The sequence below is a fragment of the Oenanthe melanoleuca genome, chromosome 2, assembly GCF_029582105.1.
Source record: "Oenanthe melanoleuca isolate GR-GAL-2019-014 chromosome 2, OMel1.0, whole genome shotgun sequence".
Lineage (NCBI taxonomy): Eukaryota > Metazoa > Chordata > Aves > Passeriformes > Muscicapidae > Oenanthe > Oenanthe melanoleuca.
The window spans coordinates 391064-406348 of record NC_079335.1 but is presented as its reverse complement, the minus strand read 5'-3'; the positions used below and the strand labels follow the sequence as shown (position 1 = coordinate 406348).

The 15285-nt window shown below is 69.8% G+C and overlaps 2 protein-coding genes across 2 annotated transcripts in view; both read right to left on the bottom strand.

The window, feature by feature from the left end:
- Positions 1 to 6791, bottom strand: part of LOC130249834 (microtubule-actin cross-linking factor 1, isoforms 6/7-like) — a 33792-nt gene extending 27001 nt beyond the window's left edge. The window contains exons 1-11 of the mRNA XM_056484945.1: positions 6722 to 6791; positions 5647 to 5886; positions 4957 to 5076; positions 4768 to 4886; positions 4470 to 4688; positions 3543 to 3746; positions 2386 to 2617; positions 2077 to 2303; positions 1571 to 1693; positions 480 to 581; positions 41 to 142 (exon numbers count right to left, since the gene is read on the bottom strand). Of these exons, the coding sequence (XP_056340920.1) occupies positions 41 to 142; positions 480 to 581; positions 1571 to 1693; positions 2077 to 2303; positions 2386 to 2617; positions 3543 to 3746; positions 4470 to 4688; positions 4768 to 4886; positions 4957 to 5076; positions 5647 to 5886; positions 6722 to 6791 (1758 nt within the window). The remainder of the gene's footprint in view (positions 1 to 40; positions 143 to 479; positions 582 to 1570; positions 1694 to 2076; positions 2304 to 2385; positions 2618 to 3542; positions 3747 to 4469; positions 4689 to 4767; positions 4887 to 4956; positions 5077 to 5646; positions 5887 to 6721) is intronic.
- A 505-nt stretch (positions 6792 to 7296) lies between these two features.
- LOC130249831 (uncharacterized) lies at positions 7297 to 10403 on the bottom strand. Its single transcript, XM_056484937.1, is given in 6 exon segments — positions 7297 to 7389; positions 7904 to 8063; positions 8964 to 9169; positions 9279 to 9824; positions 9856 to 10077; positions 10079 to 10403. Coding segments are annotated over 6 exon segments (1542 nt in total). The 5' UTR covers positions 10394 to 10403.
- Between the last annotated feature and the right edge of the window lie 4882 nt (positions 10404 to 15285).

The window sequence follows — 15285 nt, the reverse complement described above, 5'->3', positions numbered from 1 at the left end:
CCCCCGCCCCCCCGCCGCTGTCGCCGGGCACAGGTGGCACCTTGAGCTCCGCCAGCTGCTGCTGCAGCGCGTCCAGGTCCCCCCCGAGCAGGAACTCCTCGGCCACGCGCAGCTCGGCCGCGTCCAGCCACTCCAGCAGCCGCTGGGCACCGGGACAGGGGACACCGAGCGGGCACAGGGCTGGCACAGTGCCCTCGGGGTGCCCCCTGTCCCCCTGAGCCCCGCGGGGAGCCCCCTGAGCACCCCGAGCCCCCTGAGCCCCTGGGGTGCCCCTGCCCCCCTGAGCCCCTGGGGTGCCCCTTGAGCCCCGCGGGTGCCCCCTGCCCCCCTGAGCTCCACGAGGTGCCCCCTGAGCCCCTCGGGGTGCCCCCTGAGCCCCCTGAGCCCCCCGGGGTGCCCTCCAGAGCCCCCCTGTGCCCCTCGGGGTGCCCCCCGAGCCCCTGGGGTGCCCCCCCAGCCCCCGGGGTGCCCCCGCCCACCTGCAGCGTGTCCTGGTAGCTGAGCGCCGCCTGCAGCTGCTCCTCCAGCCGCGCGTTGCGCTCCGTCCACACCCGGCTCAGCCCGTGCCAGGACGAGTACAGCTGCGGGAGGGACCGGGTGGCACCGGGGGACACGGGACAGGGGACAGGGTGGCATGGGGGGACAGGGTGGCAGCGCACGGGAGTCAGTGGTGGCACAGGGAACAGGATGGGGACAGGGTGGCACCAGAGGGACAGTGGTGGCACGGGGGACAGGACAGGTGGGCAGGGCACGGTCAGTGGTGGCACGGGGGTCAGGGTGGCACCGGGTGACAGCGGTGGCACCGGGGGGTCAGGGGTCAGGGGTCAGGATGAGGGGGACAAGGTGGGCAGGGCATGGGGGTCAGGGTGGCACGAGGGGTCAGGGGACAGGGGACAGGGTGGCACGGGAGGGGCAGGGCAAAGGGGGACAGGGAACAGGGGACAAGGTGGGCAGGGCACGGGGGACAGTGGTGCCATGGCAGGGACAGGACAGGGGACAGGACAGGGGGATCAGGGTGGCACAGGGGGACAAGGGGATAGGGTGGCAGGGCACGGTCAGTGGTGGCACGGGGGTCAGGGTGGCACAGGGGACAGGACAGGGGGCTAGGGTGGCACAGGGCACGGGGTCAGTGATGCCATGGCAGGGACAGGGCACGAGGGGACCAGGGCACAGAGGCAGGGGACAGGGAGGATGAGGAGACAGGGGGACAAGGTGGCACAGGGCACGGGGTCAGTGGTGGCACGGGGGTCAGGGTGGGCAGGGTACAGGGGTCAGTGGTGGCACAGGGGGGCCAGGACAGGGGGTCAGAGTGGCCAGTGGTGGCACGGGGGGTTAGGGGCACCCTGGCATTTCCCGGGCACAGGGGTGGCACCGCAGGGACACCCTGGGGGTCACACACACCCCGGCAGTGCCCGGGCACAGGGTGGCACTGTGGGGACACCCTGGGGGTCACACACATCCTGGCAGTGCCCGGGCACAGGGGTGGCACCGCAGGGACACCCTGGGCATTGGGGACATGCCACCCCCCAGGTGGCCCCGGGTGCCCCCAGCCCCTGCTGGTGCCACTCACGTCGTCCAGGCTCTTGGTGACGTCGGGCTTGTCGGGGTCCCCGCACGCGGCCATCAGCTCCACGCCCAGCGAGCCCAGCGTGTCCAGCTCGCCCTGCAGGGCGTCGATGTCCTCGCGCAGCGCCTGGCGCGGCAGGGGCACGGGGCAGGGGTCAGGGGGTGTCCGGGCACTGCCCACTGCAGGGCACTGCCCACTGCAGGGACTGTCCATGGCACTGCCCACCCCAGGGGCTCCCCGTGCCAGGGCACTGCCCACCGAGCCCCTGCCCAGGGCACTGCCCGCTGAAAGGACTGCCCACCCCAGGGACTGCCCAGAGCACTGCCCACTCCAGGGGTTGCTCACCCCATGGCACTGCCCACCACGTCCCTGCCCAGCTGTACCTGCATGGTGCCCAGCCCCCTCCCACCTGTACCTGCACGGTGCCCACCTGTACCTGTACCTGCCCAGCCCCCTACCACCTGTACCTGCACGGTGCCCACCTGTACCTGCATGGTGCCCAGCCGTACCTGCATGGTGCCCAGCCGCGCCCGGATGGCCTCGGGCTCTCCGCCCGCCTCCTCCAGCCCCAGCACCAGCTGCTGCGTGTCCCCGAGCGCCAGCGCCAGCTCGGCCAGCCCGTGCCAGAAGCGCTCGGCCAGCGCCAGCAGCTCCCGCAGCCAGCGCTCCCTGTCCTGGCAGCGGCCGCGCAGGGAGCCCCAGAGCGCCAGCAGCTGCTCCGTGCGCTCCCGGATCCCTGCGGGCACGGCGGGCTCAGGGCGCCGAAAGGGGCACCGGGGGCACGCGGGTCCCCGCCGCGCCCGCCCCGCCGCGCCCACCTCTGGCCGCGCTGTCGGTGCTGCCCGCCCGCACGGTGGCCAGCAGCTCCTCGCCCTGCGCCCGGACCCCCTCCAGGGCCACCCCGAGCTTCTCCAGCTCGCCCAGGGCCAGGCCGTTGTCGCGGAGCTGCTCCCGCAGGTGCGCGGCGTCCCCGCGGAGCGGCGGCTGCGACTGCAGGCGGCTCTGCAGCCGCTCCAGGCACTCCTGCAGCAGCTCCGTGCGCTCCGAGAGCTGCGGGGAGAAGGGGAGAAGGGCAGGGCCGGGGCAGGGCCGGGGCAGGGACAGGGCAGGGCCGGGGCAGGGACAGGGCAGGGCCAGGGCAGGGCCGGGGCCGGGGCAGGGCCAGGGCAGGGCCGGGGCCGGGGCAGGGACAGGGCAGGGCCGGGACAGGGCAGGGACAGGGCAGGGCCGGGGCAGGGCCAGGGCAGGGCCAGGGCAGGAACAGGGCAGGGACAGGGCAGGGACAGGGCCGGGCAGGGCCAGGGCAGGGCCGGGGCAGGGTCACGGCTGTGCCAGCCCCACACCCGGCACTGCCAGTCCCGTACCCCCTGTGCCAGCTCTGTACCCGGCTATGCCGGTGCTGTACGCCCTGTGCCAGCCCCATATCTGGCCGTGCCAGCCCCACACCTGGCTATGCCAGCCCCACACCTGGCTATGCCAGCCCCATACCTGGCTATGCCAGCCCCATACCTCCTGTGCCAGCGCCGTACCCGGTTGTGCCAGCCCCATATCCGGCACTGCCAGCCCCACACTCGCCTGTGCCAGCCCCATACCCGGCAGCCTCGTGCCAGACCCATATCGGCACTGCCAGCCCCACACCCGGGTGTTCCAGCCCCATACCCAGCAGTGCCAGCCCCACACCCGCCTGTACCAGCCCCGTACCCTCTGTGCCAGCCCCATACCCGGCAGCCTCGTGCCAGACCCATATCGGCACTGCCAGCCCCTACCTGGCACTGCCAGCCCCACACCCGGGTGTTCCAGCCCCATACCCAGCAGTGCCAGCCCCATACCCGGCACTGCCAGCCCCGTACCCCGTGTCCCAGCCCCATACCCAGGTGTCCCAGTCCCACACCCGGGTGTTCCAGCCCCACACCCGGCACCTCCAGCCCCGTACCCGGCACCGCCAGCCCCACACCCGCCTGTACCAGCCCCGTACCTGGCTGTACCGCGGCAGCGCATCCTCCAGCAGCGCCGCCGCCTGGCGCACCCGCTCGCGGATGAGGCCGTACTGCTCCTCCAGCTGCTGCCAGCGCCGCTGGAACGGGGCTCCCTGCTCGGGGCTCAGCTCCAGCAGCCGCCCCGAGACGCGCTGCAGCTTCCCCACCAGCGGCCGGTGCTCGGCGATGGCCTCCCGCAGGCTCTGGGGCGAGCGGGAGCCGGGGGGCATTGGGGTGGGGTGAGCCCCATTGGGGTGGGATGTGCCCCATTGGGGTGGGGTGAGCCCCATTGGGGTGGGGTGAGCCCCATTGGGGTGGGATGTGCCCCACGGGGGGCATTGGGGTGGGATGTGCCCCATTGGGGTGGGGTCTGCCCCATTGGGGTGCATTGTGGTGGGGTGTGCCCCATTGGGGTGGGGTGTGCCCCACGGGGAGCATTGGGGTGGGGTGTGCCCCACTGGGGTGGGGTGAGCCCCATTGGGGTGGGATGTGCCCCATTGGGGTGCATTGGGGTGGGGTGAGCCCCATTGGGGTGGGGTGTGCCCCATTGGGGTGGGGTGTGCCCCACTGGGGTGGGGTGTGCCCCATTGGGGTGCGTTGGGGTGGGATGTGCCCCATGGGGTGCATTTGGGTGGGGTCAGCCCCACGAGGTGCATTGGAGTGGGGTGTGCCCCTTTGGGGTGGGGTGTGCCCCATTGGGGTGGGATGTGCCCCTTTGGGGTGGGATGTGCCCTATGGGGTGCATTGGGGTGGGATTGTGCTGCTGCTCCCACAGGGCTCCCACTCCTCGTGTGCCCCATCCTGGTGGCCCCGTGGCGATGCCACCCCCAGTCTGGTGGCCCCCGTGGCGATGCCACCCCCATCCCGTCCCCTCCCCACCCCCAGGGGTGACCGAGCGCGCCCCTCCTGCCCCCGCCCTGCCTCACCTGCAGCAGCGCCTGCTGCTCCTTGAAGGCCTCGTAGCTGATGGAATTGGGGGACAGCTGCACCCCCAGCGCCTGCGTCTCCTCCAGCCAGGGCAGCAGCTCCTCCAGCGCCTCCGAGAACTGCGAGAGCAGCGACTGGGCGTGCTCCAGCTGCACGGCACAGGCGCCGCTGCGCACCGACAGCTGCTCCGTGCGCTCCCGCAGCGCCCGCACCGACGGCTGCGGGGACAGGCGGTCACAGTGCGGCCGGGGACACGCCACACGGCCACCCCGGGCGCTGGCAGTGTCCCCGGCTCACCTGCAGGCGCAGCCGCTGGGGCTCGGGGCAGCAGCGCAGCAGCGGCTCCGAGAAGCGCAGCAGGCGCTCGGCCAAGCCCCGGCAGTGCAGGATCTCTGCGGAGAGCAGCTGCGGGGGAGCTGCGGTGGGTGCGGGGTCCGGGGGAGACCCCCGGGACCCCCGGCAGTGCTGCGGTGCTGCAGGACTCACCTTCTGCTCGGAGAGCTGCGAGCGCAGCGCCTCGGCGTCCAGCTGCAGGCGGCCGGTCTCGTCCAGCCGCTCGCCCAGCGCGGCCGCGAGGGCGAGCTGCGAGTCCAGCACCTGCTCGAACTGCGGCACAGGGCCAGGAGAGAGACAGGGGGCTGGGAATGCACCGGGGGCCGGGAATGCACCGGGAGAGGTGTGAATGCACCGGAGGGGTGTGAATGCACCGGGGGCCGGGAATGCACCGGGAGAGGTGTGAATGCACCGGAGGGGTGTGAATGCACCGGGGGCTGGGAATTCACCGGGTGTGAATGCACCGGGAGAGGTGGGAATGCTCCGCGACAGCTGCCTGGGGACATGCAGCACATCCCAAAAGCCCGCAAGTATCACCCAGACCGAACTGTCTCTGCCCCGGCAGTGAGGGGAATGAGAAGTGGCTCAGTGTCCCTCGCAGGGCTCAGTGTCCCACTCAGGGCTCAGTGTCCTCCACGTGGCTCAGTGTCCCCCACGTGGCTCAGTGTCCCACATTGGGCTCAGTGTTCCCCATGTGGCTCAGTGTCCCACTCGGGGCTCAGGGTCCCCCTCAGGGCTCAATGTCCCTCACAGTGCTCAGTGTCCCCCACGTGGCTCATTGTCCCCCACGTGGCTCAGTGTCCCCCACGTGGCTCAGTGTCCCCCACGAGGTCAGTGTCCCACCTTCTCCCTGTCGCTGGCTGTCACCGAGGGCTCCTGGCCGTCGTCCTGGCTCTGCAGCTCGCCCAGCTCCTTCTCCATGCGGCTCAGCCACAGCGCAAAGAACAGGTCCCGTGCCCAGGCGGGACGAGGCCTCCAGGGCCTGGCCCAGGCGCTGGGCGGTGTCGGCGCTGCTCTGGCCCACGATCAGGTAGCGCATCCTCAGCGACTCCATCTTCTCCTGCGTCAGCTGCGCCTCCTCCCCTGCGCCAGCGGGACACCGGCGTCAGTGTCACCGGCACCAGTGACACCAGCACCAGTGACACCGGCATCAGTGACACTGGTACCAGTGACACCGGCACCAGAGTGACACCAGCACCGGAGTGACACTGATATCAGAGTGACACCGGCATCAGTGACACCGGCATCAGTGTCACTGACACCAGCGACACCAGCACCAGTGAAACCGGCATCAGAGTGACACCGGCACCAGTGACACTGACACCAGAGTGACACCGGCATCAGTGACACTGGTACCAGTGACACCGGCATCAGTGTCACTGACACCAGCGACACCAGCACCAGTGAAACCGGCGTCAGTGACACCGGCACCAGTGACACTGACACCAGTGACACCAGCACCAGTGACACCGGCATCAGAGTGACACCGGCATCAGTGACACTGGCACCAGTGACACTGATATCAGAGTGACACCGGCGTCAGTGACACTGACACCAGTGACACCAGCATCAGTGACACTGGCACCAGTGACAATGATATCAGAGTGACACCGGCGTCAGTGACACCGGCACCAGAGTGACACCGGCACCAGAGTGACACCGGCGTCAGTGACACCGGCATCAGTGCCACCGGCAGCAGAGTGACACCAGCACCAGAGTGACACTGATATCAGAGTGACACCGGCACCAGTGACACCGGCACCAGAGTGACACCGGCATCAGAGTGACACCGGCATCAGTGTCACCGGCATCAGAGTGACACTGGCGCCAGAGTGACACCAGCACCAGTGACACCAACATCCAAGTGACACCAGCACCAGTGTGACACCAGCACCAGTGACACCGGCATCAGTGTCACCGACATCAATGACACCAACATCAGAGTGACACCGGCACCAGCGTGACACCGGCACCAGTGACACCGGCATCAGTGACACCAGCATCAGAGTGACACCGGCATCAGTGCCACCGTGTTGGCAGCCCTGGACACAGAAGTGGCCACACCGATCGCTTCCAGCCACCATCACTCTGTCCTGACCTTTCCCCTCTGCGACCCCCCTCCTGCTGCTCCCAGACCCAGCTCTGGCCACCAAGACCTGGCTTTGGCCAGCAGGACCTGGCTCTGGCCAGCAAGACTCAGCTCTGGCCACCAAGACCTGGATCTGGCTACTAAGATCCAGCTCTGGCCAGCAAGATCCACCTCTGGTCAGCAGGACCCGGGTCTGGCCACTAAGGTCCAGCTCTGGCCAACTGGCCCCACTCTGGCCAGTAAGATCCAGCTTCCCACCACTGAGGCCTTTCCCACCATGGCCTGACCCAGCCCCTCATCCCATGGGTGCTGCCTGCCCCTCACACCCCACCACAGCACACCCCAAAAACCCCCCAGGGATCCCCTTGCTGGCCAGACCCCGTGGCCACCACCCCCAGCCGTTGTCACTCGCCTGTCACCATCTCCAGGACCCGCTGGCCGCTCTCCAGGGCGCCGTCCAGCTCTGCCAGCCGCCCGCGGATCTCCTTGCACAGGGCCTGCAGCAGTGACCAGCAGTGACCAGCAGTGACCAATGGCGACCAGCAGTGACCAGCAGTGGCCAGCGGTGACCAGTGGTGGCCAGCGGTGGCCAGCGGTCACCAGCAATGACCAGCAGTGACCAGCGGTGACCAGCGGTGGCCAGCGGTGACCAGTGGTGGCCAGCAGTGACCAGCGGTGACCAGCGGTGGCCAGCGGTGGCCAGCGGTGACCAGCGGTGGCCAGCGGTCACCAGCAATGACCAGCAGTGACCAGCGGTGACCAGCGGTGGCCAGCGGTGACCAGTGGTGGCCAGCGGTGGCCAGCGGTCACCAGCAATGACCAGCAGTGACCAGCGGTGACCAGCGGTGGCCAGCGGTGATCAGCAGTGACCAGTGGTGACCAGCAGTTACTAGTGGTGTCCAGTGGTGACCAGCAGTGACCAGTGGCGACCAGCAGTGACCAGCGGTGACCAGCGGTGACACAGGTGCCCCTGGCCACCCCATGCCCACACCCTGCCCAGCCTGTGCCCACCTGGGTCTGCTGGTGGGCGTCCTGCAGGTGGCCCACGCAGCCGTCGGCGCGCCACAGCTGGGCCAGCTGCCGCTCCGTGGCTCCCAGCCACTCCTGGAAGGCGTCCACGGCCTCCTGGAAGCGCTGGGCTGCGGGCAGGATGCGCTCCAGGCAGCCGTACCTGCGCCAGGTGGGGCGTGAGCCGGGCAGGGACGGTGCCCAGACCGAGGTGCCAGCCTGGAAACGCCCTGCCCGGGCCCCAAAAACTGCCCTGAAGGGTCACAGTGTCCCCACGGAAGGGCGGGACCCCCGCACAGCCCCGGGCTCAGCGCTCCTGTGCAGCCCCAGGGGTGTCCTGGGGACAGTCCCAGTGTCGGGATGGGGCACAGGGACATCGGGGTGTCACCAGGGACATCAGGGTGCCAATGGGGACATCAGGGAGTCACTGGGGCCATCGGGGTGTCAATGGGGACATCGGGGTGTCACTGCGGGACATCGGGGTGTCACTTGTGGACACCAGGGAGTCACTGGGGGCCATCAGGGTGTCGCTGGGGGACATCGGAGTTGCACTGGGGGACAACAGCAAGCACAGCCTGTGCCCCACAGAAGGGCTGGACCCCCGACAGCCCCAGACCCGGCACTCCTGTGCAGCCCCAGGGGTGTCCTGGGGACAGTCCCAGTGTCGGGATGGGGCACAGGGACATCGGGGTGTCACCAGGGACATCAGGGTGCCAATGGGGACATCAGGGAGTCACTGGGGCCATCGGGGTGTCACTGGGGACATCGGGGTGTCACTGGGGGCCATCAGGGTGTCACTGGGGGCCATCAGGGTGTCGCTGGGGGACATCGGGGTGTCACTGGGGGACACCAGCAGGCACAGCCTGTGCCCCACGGAAGGGCCGGACCCCCGACAGCCCCAGACCCGGCACTCCTGTGCAGCCCCAGGGACACCCTGGGGACAGTCCCGATGTCGGGGTTGGTCATAGGGACATCGGGGTGTCACTGGGGGACATCGGGGAGTCACTGGGGACACCAGCGGGCACAGCCCGCGCCAGCAGGGTGGGGACAGCCCGTGACCCACCTGGCCTCAGCCTCCTGCATCAGCTTGCCCCACCTCTCGCCGAGGCTGAGGAGGCCGGCGCCGCCCTCGGGCGCGGAGCCCTGCGGGGTCTGTCTGTCCTGCGGGGTCTGTCTGTCCTGCGCTGTCTGTCTGTCCTGCGCCGTCTGTCTGTCCTGCAGCACGAGCTCCACGCGCGGCCTCCGTTCCTCCAGCAGCCGCTTCAGGAGCTGCAGGGCCGGGGACACCGCGCTGTGCTGGGGACCCCCGCGCCCCCCCGGGACCCCGGCCCGCTCATCCCCGGCCAGGACACGCGTGGGCGTTCCGGGCCCCGCTGACCTTCTGCTCCTCCAGCTGCGCCTTCACCACCTTGGCCTCGGCCGACGGCGGCTTCTGGTTGCCCACCAGCTCCTCCATGTCGGCCACCCAGGCCAGCAGCCGCTCCAGGGTCTCCTGGCCGCGCTCTGCCGCCTCCTCCGGGGCGGGGACAGCCCGTGGGGACACCTGCGGGGAGAGGGGGTGAGCCACGGGGGCAGCGTGGGGCCGGGCAGCAGCCCCCACACCTCGCCCTCTCCCCGAGGTGACGCTGGTGACAGAGGGACCCTGTCCAGCCCCTGGGCTCCTTCCCAGGGCTCCCCACAGCCCCGGGCCGTTTGGGTACCCCCAGACCCGGCAGCCAGAGCCGAGGGGAGGGGGCTGGTGCCAGGGAACCCGGCTGGGTGCCAGGGAACCCGGCTGGGTGCCCAGCACGGGGGCGCCACCAGCCCGGCCCACACCAGGCCACAAACGGCGACTCCACGCGAGCCCCGACCGAGGCACACGAAGGTCAAGACTCGCTGTGGAGAAAACCACGCGGCCCCGCGGCACAGAGCCCGGCACGGCGTCCTGCCAGCGAGGGGCTCCGTCCGTCGGTCACCTCAGCGCCGTCCGTGTGTCCGGCCAGCTCCCCCACGCGCTCCGTCAGCACCGTGACCGTCCGGGTGACCACGGGCTCGCCGCCCTTGTCGCCCGCCGGGTACTCGGTCACCTCCACGATCTCGGTGACGATGGTCTCGGTCACCTCCGTCACCTCCGTCACCTCCCGCGTGGTGACGGGCTTCCAGGACCAGGCGCTGCGGGCCACGCTGCCTCGGGGGGGGGGTCCAGGCCGCGCCCCCCACCTGCGCCCTGCCCGGAGCTCCGGCCGCGCCCCCGTTCTGCACGGCCACCTCGGAGCGGCTGCGCCTCAGCGCCGGGCTGCCCGCGGCGCCGGGCCCCGGGCTCCAGCCATTCTCCAGCGGCACCGGCGCCTTCTCCAGCAGCTGCAGAGCCGCGTCCGCGCCGCTCTCGGCCGCCGGCTGCCCCGCGTCCAGCCCCGCGTCCAGCCCCGCGTCCAGCCCCGGCTCCCGCAGGAGCTGCTCCGGCCGCCGGCTCTTCTCGCCCAGGCAGCTGGGCCGGCTCACCGAGTTCCCCATGGCCTCAAATCCCGGCCTGAAACGAGCGGGGATGCGCGTTACCGGGGCCCCCGGTGCCGGTCCGTGCTCGGGTGGAACTCCTCACCCCGCTGTGCTCCGGGGTTGGGGGTCCTGGGACCCCCAGGTGCCCCCTCTCACCCCGCTGTGCTCCGGGTTTTGGGGTTCTGGGACCCCCAGGTGCCCCCTCTCACCCCGCTGTGCTCCGGGGTTGGGGGTCCTGGGACCCCCAGGTGCATCCTCTCACCCCGCTGTGCTCCGGTGTTGGGGGTCCTGGGACCCCCAGGTGCTTCCCCTCACCCCGCTGTGCTCCGGGGTTGGGGTCCTGGGACCCCCAGGTTCCCCCCCTCACCCCGCTGTGCTCCCGATTTTGGGGTCCTGGCCCCCCAGTAAAGGGCACCGGGACACGGAGAGGGGACAGTGGCTGTCACCGCGGGCTGGGGGAGGGGGGGGACCCCGAGGGACCCCCCGGCAGTGCCCAGGCTCTGTCCCACGCCTCTCGCCAGGGGAGGGGCAGGTGGTCCCGGCCGGCATCGGTTGTGCCGTTGGATTAACGGGAGAGGAGCATCTGCCCGCGGGGACAGGCAGGGGACAGGCAGGGGACAGGCAGGGGACAGGCAGGTGGCCTCCCCCAGCCTGCCAACCCTGGCGCGGCCATAAATCCCCGGCGTGACCCGGCAGGACCCTCCCCCGGCAGCCCCCACCCCTCCAGGCTGCGACCCCCGGGCGCGTGTGTGCACACAAACAGCCAGAAACACCCAGAAATACACGTGTGTGCGCACAAACAGCCAGAAAAACATACACAAACGCGTGTGTGCGCAGGAACACGCTGAAGAACACACAAACACACAGAAACACCGCAAACGCACACACAGAAACACACACAAACACACACAAATGCACACACACATACACACGTGTCTACACACAAACACACAGAAAAACACACACACAAACACACGTGTGCAAACACACACAAACACAAACACGCGAACACGTGTGTACACACAAACACACAGGAGCACAGAAACACCACAAAGACACACACAAACACAAACACACACACACAAACACAGAAAAACACAGACACCACAAACACACACAAACACACACAAACACACGTGCAAACACACAAACACACGTGTGCAAACACACACAAACACACACAAACACACACAAACACGTGTGCAAACACACACACACACGTGTGCAAACACACACACAAACGCACGTGCACGCTCACTCGCTCCCACCCGCGCCCCTCCCCACACGCAGACCCCACGCTCGCAGCCCGGATCGGGGGATGGGGAGGGGGCTCAGGGACCGGGCCCTGCCTCAGCCCGGCACCGACACCTGTGGCAGCCCCGCCCGCCCCCCGAGCCCCCCACGCACACGGGGCGCGACCCCCGCACGCCCACCCCCGGCAGGCTCGGGGTCCCGCACGGGTGGGTGGGCCGGGGTGACCCGGGGAGACCCCGACCCGCTGCACCCGCCCCGGGAGGGGCCGCGGGACACGGACCCCGCCCCGGCTCCGCGCGCCCCGCGACCCCCGGCCCCGCACTCACCCCTCGGCGGCTTCGGGCGTCCATGGGGCCCGGGGGGAGCGGGGGAGGCTCGGGCCCCGTTACCGCCGCCCCGGCCCCGCCGCCCTTTGTGCGGTGCGAGGGAGCGCGGGGGGAGCGCGGGGGGCGGCGGGCGAGAGACCCCGGCACCGGCGGCGGCTCGGCGGGGCTGCGCTGACCCCGGACACGCCGCCGGCCCCGTTAACCCTCCGGGAGCCGAGCGCCGCCGTTACCGGGGAAACCCCCGGGGCCCCGCAGCCATCCCGGGGGGAGGGGCGGCGCCGGCCCATCGCCCGCCCCGCGCTGGCCCCGGGGGGGCGACAGCCCGCAGCCCGCGCTGGCCCCGGCACCGGCACCGGCACCGGCACCAACACCTGTACTAGCACCGGCACCAACACCTGTACTAACACCGGCACCAGCACCTGCTCCAATACCTGCAGGAACATCGGCACCTGTACCGACACCAGCACCTGTACCGACACCGGCACCTGTACTGACACCGGCACCGGCACCAACACCTGTACTAACACCGGCACCAGCACCTGCTCCAATACCTGCACGAACATCGGCACCTGTACCGACACCGGCACCTGCGCTAACACCGGCACCTGTACTGAACCAGCACTAACACAGGCACCGACACTAACATCGGCACCTGCACCGGCACCTGCACCAACACCGGTACTAACACCAGCACCAACACCTGCACGAACATCGGTACCTGTGCTGACACCGGCACCTGCACCAACACTAACACCAGCACTGACACTAACATCGGCACCTGCACCGGCACCTGTACTAACACCTGTACCGACACCTGTACCGACACCAACACTAACACCAGCACCTCCACCAGAACTAACGCTGACACTGGCACTAATATCAGCACCTGTACCGACACCGGCACCTGCACTAACACCGGCATCAGCAGCGGTATCTGAACCGACACCTGCACTGACACCGGCACTGGCACCTGTACCGACACCAGCACTAACACCAGTATTAACACCAGCACCTGCACCGCCGGCACTTGTACCGACACTAACACCGGGACCGACACCGGCACCTGCTCAGGCTCTGTGCTCTCACCGGCACCTGCTGCTGCTGCTGCCCCTGCACCGACACCGGCATCAGCAACCGCACCAGTGCCGGTACCGGCACCTGCACCAACACCAGCACTAACATCGGCACCTGCACCAGCACCAACCAGCACCAACCAGGTGCCGGCAGTAACCCCGGCACTAATCCCGGCACCTGCTCAGGCTCTGTGCTCTCACCGGCACCTGCTGCTGCTGCTGCCCCTGCACCTGCCTCAGCACCTGCACCGACACCGGCATCAGCAACCACACCGGCACTGGTACCGGTACCAGAGCGGGCTGTGCTGCCTCACACCGAGCCCTGGGACAGCACAGTCCCAGGGTGTCACAGCCCCGCGGTGACACAGCCCCACGGTGTCACAGCCCCAGGACAGCACAGCCCCACGGTGACACATCCCCGCAGTGTCTCAGCCCCACCGTGTCACAGCCCCACGGTGTCACAGCCCCACGGTGTCACAGCCCCAGGACAGCACAGCCCCACGGTGACACAGACCCACCGTGTCACATCCCCGCAGTGTCTCAGCCCCACGGTGACACAGCCCCGCGGTGTCACAGCCCCACAGCCCCTCCAGCTCTGGGGTTCCCCCCCTCCCCAGCTCTGCCCTCCCCCCCGTGCAGTGGGTGCTGCGGTCACTGAGGGTCTCGGCCCCGTTCCCTGGGGCTCTTTGGGTGCGGGGGACCCCGGCCGGGGGCCCGGGGGGGCTCACTGGAGCAGGGCTGGGCTGGGCTGGGCTGGGGGGGCCAGGCCGGGGTGCTGAGAGGATAAAGTGAAGCCCACCCCCAGAGCCAGGCCGGGGTGCTGAGAGGATAAGTGAAGCCCACCCTGAGCGCCGGGCTGCTGCAGGCCTGGGTCTCCACAACCCCCTCCCTGCTAACCCGGGGCTGCTCCTGCCCGCGGGCTGAGCCCCATCCCCACCCTGCGACCCCCCAGGCACCGAGAGTCCCCCGGGGCGGGGTCCTGCCCCCCAGAGCCCCTCGCTGGGCCCCGGGAGCCGGGGGGCCGCTGCGGGCGCGTCGGCCGCGCTGATGGATGGGGCTCCCTGGGGTCTCCTGGGGCCGGGGGCTTTGTCTGCTGGCGGAGACGCTGCCGGGAATTTGCATCTGCCGGGGCCTCGGCGGCTCCGCAGCGTCCTGCGGCAGCTCCGCACCGCCCTCCCCGCACGGCTCCGGAGCTCCCACCGCAGGAACCGGGCACCCAGCGCGGGGCTGAGCCCCGGGGCACCCCAGAGCACCCCCAGAGCAGCCCAGGGCACCCCCAGAGCACCCCCAGAGCACCCCAGAGCCCCGCGGCCAGCAGACCCGGGCAGGGGCTGAGGATCCCGCTCCTTCAGCGCTCGCCACCCCGGTGCCCCGCGCTCGCCGGCAGCTCGCCCGGCACGCTCCGCAGCCCCCGGTACCGGGCTCGGGGTGGCACGGGCGCCCCGGGCAGCGCAGCCCGGCGCGGGGCACCGGGCGGGAGCGGGCGGCTGGAATGCACAGCCTCAGATCCCGGGAGCTGGGTGGGTTCCTGCGCGGCCCCGGCTTTGTCTGGGCATGAATGGCCCTTTCAGTTTGTGCCGTCATGTGTGCCGAGCGAGCCCGTGCGCCGGCCAGGCCGCCAACAAAGGGAGCCGGAGAGGGGCTGAGCGCGGGGCGGCGAGGAGGGGGCGAGCGGCAGCCCCCGGTGGGCGGCCCGGGCGGGGAACAGCAGGACACGGCTGTAGGGAACAGCAGCACACGGCTGTAGGGAACAGCAGCACACGGCTGGGAACAGCAGCACATGGCTGTAGGGTACAGCAGCACACGGCTGTAGGGAACAGCAGCACACTGCTGTAGGGGAACAGCAGCACACGGCTGTAGGGCACAGCAGCACATGGCTGGGAACAGCAGCACATGGCTGTAGGGGAACAGCAGCACACGGCTGTAGGGGAACAGCAGCACATGGCTGGGAACAGCAGCACATGGCTGTAGGGTACAGCAGCACACTGCTGTAGGGAACAGCAGCACACGGCTGTAGGGAACAGCAGCACACGGCTGGGAACAGCAGCACATGGCTGTAGGGGAACAGCAGCACACGGCTGTAGGGAACAGCAGCACACGGCTGGGAACAGCAGCACATGGCTGTAGGGAACAGCAGCACACGGCTGGGAACAGCAGAACACGGCTGTAGGGTACAGCAGGACACGGCTGTAGGGGAACAGCAGCACCCGGCTGTAGGGAACAGCAGGACACGGCTGTAGGGGAACAGCAGCACACG